The sequence below is a fragment of the Ambystoma mexicanum genome, chromosome 10 (genome assembly GCF_040938575.1).
Source record: "Ambystoma mexicanum isolate Mex_15411 chromosome 10, UKY_AmexF1_1, whole genome shotgun sequence".
In the NCBI taxonomy this organism is placed as follows: domain Eukaryota; kingdom Metazoa; phylum Chordata; class Amphibia; order Caudata; family Ambystomatidae; genus Ambystoma; species Ambystoma mexicanum.
Window position 1 is genome coordinate 1,412,622,751 of NC_090932.1, and position 13,047 is coordinate 1,412,635,797.

General features: G+C 43.9%; 1 protein-coding gene across 1 annotated transcript in view; it reads left to right on the forward strand.

Moving 5' to 3' along the window:
• The window catches only part of CORO1C (coronin 1C), a 513,234-nt gene that overhangs the window by 421,319 nt on the left and 78,868 nt on the right, over positions 1 to 13,047 (forward strand). The window contains exon 5 of the mRNA XM_069619459.1: positions 753 to 934. Within this exon, the coding sequence (XP_069475560.1) occupies positions 753 to 934 (182 nt within the window). The remainder of the gene's footprint in view (positions 1 to 752; positions 935 to 13,047) is intronic.

Consider the following 13,047-nt stretch of genomic DNA (forward strand, 5'->3'; position numbering starts at 1 on the left):
TAATACATGTGTATCTTGAGTGATGAGGCAGCACCAAACAGTACATCTTCCTGCAATAAGTGACTATTATAAATGTAAATTCAAAAAATTGTAAGTAACATACACAAGTCACTTTGCCACTGTGGAGGAGGGCTGAGGAAAATAGTTTAATTTACAGCCAAAGCTCAGTCAGCCTGAGAGTTGATGCAGCTGTGCTTATTGAAGAAGCAGCATTGCAATGAAGGAAATGACTGCATTATAAGAGGTGCTTCCTTCCAGTCAGGATGAGGTGATGGTGGTGAATGAAGGTATTGCTCGTAATCTTGTCAGTCAGGTAAAACAAAAGGACAAAGGCATCAGAATCTCTGACACCGGAAACAGTGCTTTAATGTGGCTGCTGCATATTTTTTAAACATTTTAGTTGGTATGGATTTGATTTATAATTATTTTTAATTGTATTTCTTTACTATGTTTATTTTTTATGAACACCTTCTGTGGTGCATGATGTCCGCTGTAATTCAATAGTTATTTTCCATGAACTTCAGATAGACTACTCATGTCCTACTATCCGAGGGGCAGAATTCCATGTTTAACTTCTTACAATTGTGAGTGCCTGTCTTAATTTTCCCTGAAAATAGCTTTTCAGCCAACAGTTCACTGGATGTGTAGTAGTTCCTAAGAACAATGTTTGTTACGTTTTTGGTTTTTGAATCATTGACTTTTTATGTTTTTGAAACACTCAGTAATTGTTAAATACTGAATATTTGTTTCAGGGTGTGACAATACAGTCATCATTTGGAATGTGGGAACTGGCGAGGCACTTATCACACTCGACGACATGCACTCTGACATGATCTTCAATGTGTGCTGGAATCGCAATGGCAGCCTCATTTGCACCACCTCCAAAGACAAGAAAGTGAAGGTTATTGATCCAAGGAAACAGAAGATTATCGCTGTAAGTGTGGGTTCCCCATTCAGTTATCTCAGTTATAGCCTCTTACTGCGAATGGCAAATATCATTTAATGAAAAGCATATGCGAGACCGTGAGAGCTTCCATTTTATTTTCTGCACGGTTCATTTTTATTTATTTTAAAAATAAACAGTGCAGCTCTTATCTAGTGGCACAGGTATAATCCTGCCCCTTCCATGTGCACCCTGCTCACCCTTGCTGTTTTTTGTATTATTTTTTTTAATTTCTTTTTTTTTACAACTGGTGTGGACTGGTACTTGCTCGATCTCTGACTGCACTTAGAGATCTATGCTGTGAAAGCTAACAATAAAATCCTCACGAGAACCATGTCTTTAGCGGTCTAATGGGTGGTGAATTATTTGGGTAAGATTGAATCTCGGAGAAGAGCCTCTACATGCACAGCTTTTTTGATCGGTGCTGCAGGTGGAAACCCTCTCTCCTTCCATAGGAGTACATAATTGTGGACAACGTCAAAGGTGTAACGGGAGTGTACACCATAATTCTTCCCTTCTGATAGGGTACATGCTCTGGTCATTGCAGTGAATGTAGCAATTTAAGAAGCGCATCAGGCACTTCAAATGGAGTGCGTGCTGAATATGCCGACACCAACTCACATTGTTAATTTCTTAAATAATATCACAAAATCTTCAAGCTCCGTGCATGATCACAATTCTTTCAAAGCACTGTGAGGTATTCTGTTACAAGAATGCAGTCCTGGGCTTTGCCAGTTGCTGTTGTCGGTAGCAGCAAGTCTAGATTTAATACTGAACCTAGAGTAAGCAGCAGAGTTTCACCAGAATAAGTTTTTATTTGGTGAAGTGAGAACCAGAGAAGGGTTGTTTTTTTCTTTTCAACAACAGTGCCATTTACTGCCTGTGGTACTACTAGAAAAAGGGATAACCCGAGTACCAGACTTTCACATGAAATACAGCTCCCATGAGTGACCACAAGCAACAACTAAGTTCCGGCGGCAACTGGGTCTAATATGGCGATATAGTATGTAATTGGGTGGTGCTTTGTCCTCATGATTGTGTCAACACTGCTTGGGCATAGTCCCCTTCCCCTTATTTGTGACAATACAGTACAAATGGTGGTTTGTAATCAACATTAGCAAGTGCACGCTTTGCCTCTTTTAATCCTTTTCTTCACCTCTGGCGACAGAACAAGGGACTCTGGGTTGTGGAGAAGCCATTGCCTGAAGAAGACTTGCTATAAGAGCTTATCCCAAACGCCATTGTAGACAGTACCCTATTGCACCCCAGAAATACCACATTTTGATATTGGGTCATATTGGGTCATATGTTTGGACTGCTTTAGACTCTCTCAATAAAGATTAGTCAAGCATCTTGTACCATCTGAAATATCAGGGCCTAATTAATGCACCTTGGTTTCACAATTGTAATTCCTCCCATAGCACCCTATGCCCCTCATTGGTCAAAGCAGTGAGATATACCAACATAGCTGCTTTGCATGCTTCATATGAGGGGATGTGGTCTGGAGATTGTCTACATATTGGACCATTATTGATCCTTACACTTTCTATCACCCAGATCCTTTTAAGGATCTGCAAAAAGAGCATATTACCTTTTTAGTAATACCCCTGTGGAAGCCTAGTCTATGTAAACTACAAATCTGAATGTGTATGTTGGAATATATATTGGCTTTCTGGATGTATATGAATGGAAAAGTAACCCAAACAAAAATTACCCACAGCTGTCGGTGGAATATAGTAACTTATTGTTGCTGGGTTGGGTACCACAGACAATTTAGACAATACCTCTGAATTTACAGCTCACAAATTCTACACAATTTGGTGTCCCTATAGTTTTTTTTTCCATTGGCATAAGTGCATTGCATGAATTAGTAGTGGGAACAAGGATGTCCTGCTGCAAAAAAGATTCTGAGACCACTGTGATGCCCTTTTTTGCCCTAGGTTTCAAATGATACTGTGTGGTTCATCCCACACCATCATTTGACCTGCATCCTCCAGCACCATTCATCCAGTGTCCTCCTGAGTGCATTGGCATCTCTTACTTTTATCTGCGCTGCATCTAGTGGCAAACGTGTTTGTAAACATAACCACAGACATCCTTTGCTTTTTATAGATGTCTGTCTGCGTTCAGTAGCAAAATGCTGTTAAAGGAATGTTATGACTGCAGCACAAAACTCACAGATTTTCCAGATGTGCTCCCTAAAGCAATCGTAACTCTTACATAGTTTTCTGTGTCTTTAGTTGTGCTGGTTGCCTAGAAAATCAGGACTCTAAATCAATTTTTACTGTATTGGGAGTTTTTGTGTTAACCCGCGCATCCATTTTAAAGTGACCCTAATCTGTTTGGGCTGCTACTACGGTTTTTCCTTCAACTCTGTTTGTTGCTCACTTACTGTCCATGTGCCTGCCATTTAAATTGGCAAATGTGGCATGATGAGCAGAGCATGGCGTTGATCTAGTTAATTTGAAAAGGGTGTTGGATATTTTCATTGGCATTGCCAGTATTTGTAGACTCCACCTTTCAATAGTATTAACGGCTTGTTTTATTTCCACAGAGATTCATAATCATTTAGAAATTCCAATGTGTAGGTGCCTTTCCCCGTCTTACTACGTGTGAGAGAAAAAATAAAATAGTAGACACGAGGCCATGAGACCCGGCTGCAAGAGTTCAAAGGATGGTTTATTTCTCCAGCTAGGAACTAACCCAAAAAACTCTAACCCTCTCATTACATCATGCTCATATTTATATTAGTTAAAATAACTCTAACAAAAAATGCTAAATGGACCCGATTGGCCAGACGGTGTGGTGCTGTAGGTGTGGGTAGCATCTCTTCCTCCTGGTTGGCTGAGTAGCTGACGGACGTCAAACATCTTGTGCTCCATGCAGGTCAGGGTCCGGTCACTGTGGTCACTACCTTAGCTAATATGTTACACACTAAATAACAAATTATTTAAAACATTTTATGCTACTTGTCACATTTCTACATAAGTCACACACAATGATTATTGTCAGTACAATTGGGTCATTCGTGGCTTTATTTGGAGGCCTTGACCTTATTGTGCATGTAGAAGAATCGGGCTGTGTTCCGCATATCTGCTGGGTTTCAAACTCATTAGAACAAGTAAAAACATATATAGTAGTAAAAATGCTTAAGGTTAGTGTTGGGTGGGTTTTGCAACACAGGCGAGGGTCTGGCACTTGAAAGAAATACCTTACAGGGGGTGCAGGGTCAGGATGGCAATAAATTGTTCTAATGGGGGTGGGTGGCTTGCACATTTATGAGGACGAATCGAGCAGAAAGTGCTTAGCTCATTCTGGTTCACATGCCGGTTCTCAGGCAAACAGTGATCTCAGAGGAAGAAAACTGTAGCATATTGATTGTTGCAACTTTCTCTGCTTCAGCGTGAGAATGGAAGCGCAGAGCTTTCCTTTGCAGGGGGAGTGCAAGCGTGGGGGCCAGCCAACTGCCTGCGCGCCTTATGTGTGTGTCTCTGTCCTTGGCTGCTGTTGTGGAAGGGGAGCTGAGCATTGCTGTACTATCGCAGTGAGGCCTGTTTACCCAAGATGGAGTCGAAAGGGGGCACAAAAGATGGATGCCCCGTGTCCTGCTCATTAGTCCCATCTATGTAGCAGTCAACCATGGTTAACTTCACATAAGGGCAAGGGGCAATCCCACAACCGGAGGCACGTGGTCCAAGCCTTGTACTGAGGAGCGTACGACGCGAGGGGGCCTAAGGACCCCTCACTCCCATATACAATGTTAAGGTCATTACAGTCAGTCTAATAAGTCCAGCACGCTAAACATTACGCCTTAACTGTCGCTATACTGAGTATTTGCACCAAACTCCATGTTTGTAGACATTTGTTTTAGTAGAGACTTTAAATCTAACTAATTTCCTTTTTCCTTTTGTGTCTGGCTAACTTTGTTATCCATATCTGTGGGTATTGGCACAGGTATCCCGGGTAGTCATTGTGGGTGTGATTGCACGTGCAAGAACCATATCCGGAGCCATGTTAGGTGTCTGGTTGTTTATTGCATGCCTGTTTACACATGTATTATCTGTATTTGTGACCATATCCTCAGTTGTCCAAGTGGGTGATCCATAGTCTAAGCAATTTTAGAATTATCTGGTTGTTGGTTGTATATGTGTTTGAATATGTGCCAGGAACTCTCCAGTAAGTCTTTGTGGGATTGGAGTATTTTTATGCTGTATCTGGTGTTTGTTTATGAATCTGCATGCACAGTCTCCAAATGTGCCTAGTATTTTTTAATACCTCAAGTTTGACTGGTACTACTTTTAACATTTTTGTAATGTGGACCACTTTCAGGTAAGGACTAGAGGTTTGCCGACAAGCTAAGAAATTGAAGTAATTTCTACATTTGTGACCCGAAGGCATGTGCTTTTGGCGGTGCAGGTTTCTCTTGAAATCCTACAGCACATGCCTTTCTTTTTTTTTTGCACATCGTGTTTTTATTTCTCTGTCAACATACCTCACAGTTCACCAAATTTGGCATGTGTGTTTGGATGTGGCCAGAGAGGTGTTTCGGCGATCATTGGTAAACTGAATGAGGCCAAAAGCTGTAGGTGAAAATGTTTTTCCATTTTCCTACGTGAAGTGTCATATTACCTTAACTATATTGTCGTATTGTTATCTATGCAATCCACTACTCTTGTGACCTGCCCGATGTCAGCTGTACAATTGATGCTTTCGCATCTTACATCTGTGAGCAATAAAGAACAAAGGTGCAAGTTATCCAATATCGTAAAATTTCACTAGCAAACCTTAATCTGATTCATGTGACATTACAAAATGGAGGAGATGGAACTCTGCTTCTAAGGTCAAAGGAAGCCAGGATGATTGTTGCAATTGAAATCAGAAGCTTATTCCATTTGGGCACAGTCTTGCTGAGCTACATGTCTTGCTGGATTAAGCAACATTGGCTGCAAGTGTATTCCTCTCAGTTCTGTTTTTTTGGGCAAACCATAGAGACGCCATATTCTCCTACCTACCTTCCCCTTTTCACTCTCGTACTGCCCCATCTACACCCTGAATCTCCCGCCTACTCGTCTTCCTTCCCCATTTACATTTCGTAACCGGTTCCATTCCTTTCCTCGAACCTTGTAATGCCACTCCCCTTGAACTTTGTAATACCACCCCCTTCATGGTACCTCGCACCTTGTAGCGATATATTGGGAGACCACCCTTCCCCCCCATTTAAGGTGACACACAATACATGTGTTATTTTGTTAAGTTAGCCCTGTCTAGGACTCGTATAAAGCCACGTAGATCCCCCCGCCCCCCGTGCCACCAATGAGCCAAGAACCAGGCCGGGCTACAGATAGAATATATATTTATTAAATAAAAGGTGCAATGAATATTCCCACTAAATGATTACACATGCCACCTTCTCTTCAATACAAAAGCTTACTTTTGCAGATGTTACTTTTGAATTTCACTTTTGTCAACGGAACACAGGCTAAATAAACAGTTCCACCCTCTTTATCCACAAACCCCTTCTATGACTGAATTACACAATGCCTTGGAACATTACTAAATCATTAGCATTAGCATTTCTTAATGTTTAGATTTAAAACAACTACAACATTGTCTGTGTTCAACTGCAAATCACACATGCAGCGCTTTGTGTATGTAATTTCCCAGCCCACTGGAAAATGCTAGCAGTTTTGAAATTACAACAGACCTTTGATACTACTTTGGATTGATAGAACCCTTCTTCCTCAGGAGTGTGTGCATTTTTCAATTAGAAATTACACTTGGTGTCACTTAGCAATAGCACTTAGCTTACCCAGTACCATGCCCAGACCTTTGGTTTGCGTTCAGCCCCCCCCCCTCTGCACGTTTTCCTTTAGATAAGTCTGGGTTTGACAAGAAAAATAAAATAGGTTTACCCAATTACATTACGTACTACCGTTTTTAAAGTACACTGCATAAATGTGTTCATTTTGAAGGTTAACAAAATCACCCTGTGGTATTTGGCTATAGGGGAATTAATTAAATTATTATTATTCAAAATACCTACTTCCACACCCCCACCTATTAATTCGGGGGAAGGAATTGAATAAAACAAATCCCCATACACTTAGTTCTGTTGGATAGGCTACTTACACTGGATTTCTATAGGTTTGGTGCATAGGAAAGGCAGCAGTGTTTCAGGACCCACTCTTGTGGAAGCACAGGGATCTGGTCAGGTGCCTCAAAGATAGCTTCCAGCATTCATCCCTCTATTTGGCTCTACTTGGTCATAGGGCCTGGTCAGATTCAGTATTTCCAAATTGCTGTCTTCCTAGGTGAGGTAATCCTGCTGCAGTTTGTAGTCCTTTCCAACCTAGGCAGTCTTCCCAGATGACTTCAGGCAGATGGTTTTTAGGCAAGTCCCCCTTGAAGATTTTTAGGCAGCGTTCCCTTTCCCATGGCACAAGTCCTTTTTTACCCTCTAAGCCACACCTCCAAAATATTAGAAGTTGCCAGTTTATTGGTTCTGACTTTTCATTGGCGATATATTGCCCTCTCTTCCCCCACGGTCTAAGTGACAGAGGAACACATCTGCTGGAGTTCTCATTTGACATTGGTTTTATATACACCTGTAGTTTTGCACTGAAAGTCCTACTTGAGAACACATTTTGTTTTACAAATAAACATGACAACTTATATATTTTTGTGTTCCTCTACTCGTGCCGGTCTTATTACAATTGCTCACTCTCAGCAACCTTTTTTTTTTTTGCCATTTCCACACAAATAAGTTATTGTCACCAAACTTTACACCCAGTTACATCATTCGCTATTCTATTACCTCCCCAAATTTCAGTCTTTTGACATTTTCTGAGAAGCTACCATTGCAACTTGAGTTCCGAAATTCAGATTTTATGAAAGTTGTGGCAACAAAATTGCCCTGGATTATGTGATTTGTCCCAATTCTGTAAGTATTACGGCTCAAAAGTGAGTTTCAGTCCTCCAGACGCAAAGTAAAAACAACCCTCAGTACACCTTTCATAAGGATAACAAAGCTTTACTCATCAAAAAATAACTGCGCCCAGAGGCATTCAATCTCTCCTTCCACAGAGCGCACTAGTGTAACACTTACCAGTAAACTCTGCGGCGACGCCCTTGAAGAATCCTCTTCTACTTCTAGAATAGCAATTCCTGTAGCAATGACAAAAAATAACCTTCCTCACTATGGTTTCCTAATAAATTCACTCCACTAAGACTAAGTATAAATGAGTTTACCCTATACCTCTTTTGGCTCACCTTAATCTCTTTTTTGTGAGCTCTCCATCCTGCATTCACACAGGGGTGCATGTCCTGAAGAGTATTGACGATGTAGTGCCAGAAGATTATTTAAAACGGAAAATGACAATGGGCAAGGAAATAGGGAATTAATTGGAAACTTGTAACTATAGGCTATAGTGGAAAACTGGCTGTGGAGATAACATCATGTAAAAGGAGTTCCTAAAACATTAGGAAACAACTGTACATAACCAAAACCAGTTCAAAATATGTATTTTTTTTTAAAAAACTTTATTTTTGAACTTTCCATATCATCGGTACACATGTGCGCCAACATGGTGCATCCACTTAACAACAAAGGAGAGCAAAGAGGGGAAAGCGAGAAAGGAAAGTGAAAGAAAGAACAAGAGAAAGGAATAATATAACGTTACCCACTAACGAGCTCTCCCGCCAAGGCTGCCCCACCACTCCCGTGTCAACAAAACAAGTATCAATGCGTTCATTGCTTAAAACTGACTCGAGTCAGGTCGAGGTTATACATTAGTTCTTCAGTCACAAAGCCCCATTTCACGCTCCTGTGGTTACGGAATCAGATGATACAGTACTATTTAGCAGATATGCGATGTATGGTCCCCAGATATCCGGGGGGCGAGCGTGCAAAGGAAGGGTTCTTATAAATTCACTCTCTACATCCTGACAGTATGTTATGTCTTTCTTCCAGTCTTCGATTTTGGGTAGTGGGCCGCGGCTCCACGCCATGGCGACTCGCCTTCGGGCCAGGACCAGCAGGAGTGTTGCTAGTTTACGGGATGCGGGTTGTAGGTGTCTAGTAAGGCCGAGAAGAGCCGCCAATGGTAGCGGGCCACCTGTTCCCCTATGATGTCTGCAATTATTTGTAAGACTGAGACCCAGAAACGCTGAATTCCCGGGCAATCCCATGCTAGGTGAAAGAAATCTGCATGTGGCGCCGTGCACCGGTCGCATTGGGTCGAGGCTTCTGGATGATGCTGGTGCTTCTTAACTGGAGTGTAGTATGTCTGGTGAACAAAGTTGAAGTGTATTAATTTAAAGCGTGTATTTATTGCGACTTTTTGAGTTTGGCGCAGGATATAAGACCAGTCTTTTGCGCTTATTGATGACTGATTGACAGATTCCCATTTTTGCTGTGTTTTAGGATTAGGTGTTCCTGTGTCTGCCACGAGGGATCTGTAAAGTAGCGAAACCAGCCTCCCCTCTCCCCGCGCCTGGATGGTGTTGTGTAACAGATCCCATGTGGGGGGTTGTTTTGGGAATGAAGGAAACAGTTTGTGCAGGGTGTGGCGTAGTCTAAAATAAAGGAATATATCCAGGGAGGTGTTCCCCCCCCTGTCCTTGGCCATTTGTGGGGTGAGGAAGGTGCCTTCCGGGAAGAGGTCCCCGAAGGAGTGGACATTTATCTTATCGGCCCAGATTAGGAAAACTTTTTCATTCGTGAGTGGGATGCCCGAGATGTATCTGATGGGTAATAGGGGGGAATATCTTATGGTCACGCCGTATTTGACAGCCATCTTTTTCCAGATTGCATATGTGGACAGGACTGTGTTCAGCGAGTTATGTGGGACTGGGATTTGACTTATAATAATGGCACTGAGCAGGTCTGGTGAGGCTAGGGCGCGTTCCACCTGCACATGTGGGCGTACGAAATGGGACATATACCAGTAGCTCAAAAAATGAGCTTGGGCTGCCCAATAGTATTTTTCTATGTCTGGCAATGCTAGACCACCCTTTGACGTTGGAAGAACTAGGGTGTTATACGCGACGCGCGCAGGTTTACCTGCCCATAGAAGTTCCAGGACTGCAGACTTGACTTTCAGGAGAAAGGCTTTGGGGAGTAGGAGCGGAATATTAGAGAACAGATACAGGAGCTTAGGGAGTATGACCATTTTCGTCAAGGAGGTTCTGCCCCACAATGTTAACGGAAGCGTCTTCCACCTGTGTATCCGTTCTTGGATGGCGTTCAGCGCGGACACATAGTTATCTCTATATATGTCATGGTGGTTGCGTGACATATATATCCCCAAGTAGCGCACCCTTGAGTTTTCCCATTTGAAGCCGTGATCGTCTACAAATTTGACTGTATTGGGGGTCAGGGGAAACACTACAGATTTGGAGTGGTTAATCGTAAGGCCCGACATTTGGCCAAACTTTATTACTTCACGCATTACTGGATTGAGGTTTTCTTGGGAGTTGCCAATAAACAGTATCACGTCGTCGGCGCAGAGGGAGACAATCAGTTTGTGAGGACCTAGTTTAAGACCCCTATGAATTTGGCATTCCCGCAGTCGCGACACCAAGGGTTCCATGATGAGGGCAAAGATCAGGGCAGAGAGTGGACATCCCTGTCTTGTTCCACGTTCCAGTGCTATGCCCGAGGACCTAGTGTTGCCCAGAGTGATGTAAGATCGGGGGTCGTTGTACAACAGTGACACTAACTTAATGAAGAATTTGCCAAAGCCCATTTGTGTAAGCGTTGCCAGCATGAAAGGCCACTCCACAGAGTCAAACGCTTTCTCAGCGTCAAGAAGCACTGCTATTGCTTGTTGTGTCGGGTCCATGGCCTCTAACACCGAACAGCCGTCTAATGCCAAAGGTAGTGCTGCAACCCGGAATGAATCCGGCTTGGTCTCCAATTACTAGAGCCGGCATAAGAGGGAGAAGCCGTGATGCGAGAATTTTTGCGAGAATTTTATTGTCCAGGTTGATCAAAGAGATTGGCCTATATGAAGCACATTCGTCTGCAGGTTTACCGGTTTTGTGCAGCACTATTATATTAGCTTCACGTATCGTAGGGGGGAGGCTGCCCCGCTCAACAGATTCCTCGTAGACTTGGAGCAGGAGAGGCGCCAGGATAGCCGCGTGTGCTTTATAGAACTCTCCAGTGAGCCAGTCTGGTCCCGGCGCTTTGGAGCTCGGGAGGGATTTTATTGCGTCCGATATTTCTGTTTCGGTTATTGGTGCGTTCAGTGGTTCTCGTAGGACTGCCTCCACCCAGTACCACTCAGTGTCGTTGAGATACTCTTGTATCGAATTCGAGCTCGAGTTACCCCTGGAACTGTACAGGTTCTGGTAGAAGTCTCAGAATGTATTGGCAACGTCCTCTTCTGTGTATACCAGCTGCCCGCGTGCGTCTTTAATGCATTCTACCCGGGTTGGGGTTTTGTCTATTGAGAGCGGCCGGGCTAGTAGTGCACCAGGTTTCTGTCCCTCTCCGTATTGACGGATTTGGTGGGCGCGGCTGAGGAATTTTAGTTCCCTTTCGGCTGTTTCCCTGTACTTCAGGAGTTCTCTTTTCAATTGTGCTTGGAGTTGAGGGTTTGCTGCCGTGGAGGCTCTCAACTCTATCTCCTTTAGACGTCGTTCGCTGTTGGAGAGCTCTCTACGGATTAGCTTTAACATCCCGTTCTCTTTAGATAGGCATATTCCTCGAATGAAGCACTTCAGCGCTTCCCATATGGTGCTGGATGAGTTGACAGATCCTTGATTGATCTCTATGAAGGCTATCATTTCCTGACGTAATTCAGCTGCGAAGCCTGCATCCGAAAGTGAGCCTGGCTTGAATCTCCATCTTAGTCCGGGAACTGTTGTGCCTACTAGGGAGGCCTCAAGCGTGACCATCGAGTGATCGGAGAGAGTGCGTGGTAGGATTTGACTCGTTCCCCATGAGAACGGGCAGTGGGTGGATGCCATGATATAATCAATCCGGGAGCTTGTGTTGTGGGCGGATGAGTAGAATGTGAAGTCTCTCGCGTTGCGGTTATGCTGTCTCCATGTGTCTGATAGATCGAACGCATGGCATATCTCTCGGACTTGCATACTGGCTTTGGACGGGTTCCCAGTTGTGTTGTGGGATTTATCAAGTTTGGGGTCAATTGGCGTATTCAGGTCGGCTCCCCATACAATAGTTGCTGTATTGAACTTTCCAAGTTGGGACATCACCCAGTTGAAATTGTCGGGGCCATCGGTGTTTGGAGCGTAGGAGTTCACAATCACTACTTCCCTCCCTGCGATTATCCCTCTCACCAGTAGGGCCCTTCCCTCAGAGTCTTTCTGTGATTCAATTAGGCTAAAGTTCGTCTTTCTATCAATCAGGATTGCAACCCCTCTGGCATAGGACGAGTACGACGAGAAATATCTATGGCACCCCCAGGATTTGGCCCACTGAAGTTCCGTCGCTGGCAGGAGATGGGTCTCTTGGAGTATGGCAATATTGATTTTGTGTCTACGTAGATACTGGAAAATGTTCCTATTCTTCGCTGGTTGGTTACCGCCACGGATGTTCCAGGTGGCTATTTTAAATGTTATTGCTGTCATCTAGGGAGTCAGGTAGGTTCCTGTTCAGTAGGATGTGAGGGTGAGACCGGAGTCTTGATCCGAGTAGGAGTTTGAAGGGCTTGTCTTCCGAGTAGCTTGTGAGTCGCGGTGCTACTGCCTTGGGATGAGAGTGGGGGGAGGCCTGGGTGTGGTCGAGCAGAAAAATGTAACTGAAGAACATCAACTTCCCTCCCTTGCGTGGGCAACCCCCAACACGCCCACGATGTGCCCACCCGTGACCATAAAACTACAGCCATTGCTGTGCTTAGGGCGCTGGTTGCCGAGCCGGAGGCCGCATGGCCCCGAAATCAATAAATATGGTGTTCTGTGGTGAGTAGTATATATCGTGAAGGTTTCGAAAATGGTTGCTCCGCTCTGCGGTGTCGAGAAAGGGGCTTATGTCGGGTTTCTCCTCCTCCGTTCATCCCGTTGTAGATTCGGGGCATTGGCTGCAGGTCTACATCCGGCCCTGTCCAGGTACTCGGCAGCCTCCTCAGGTGTGGTGA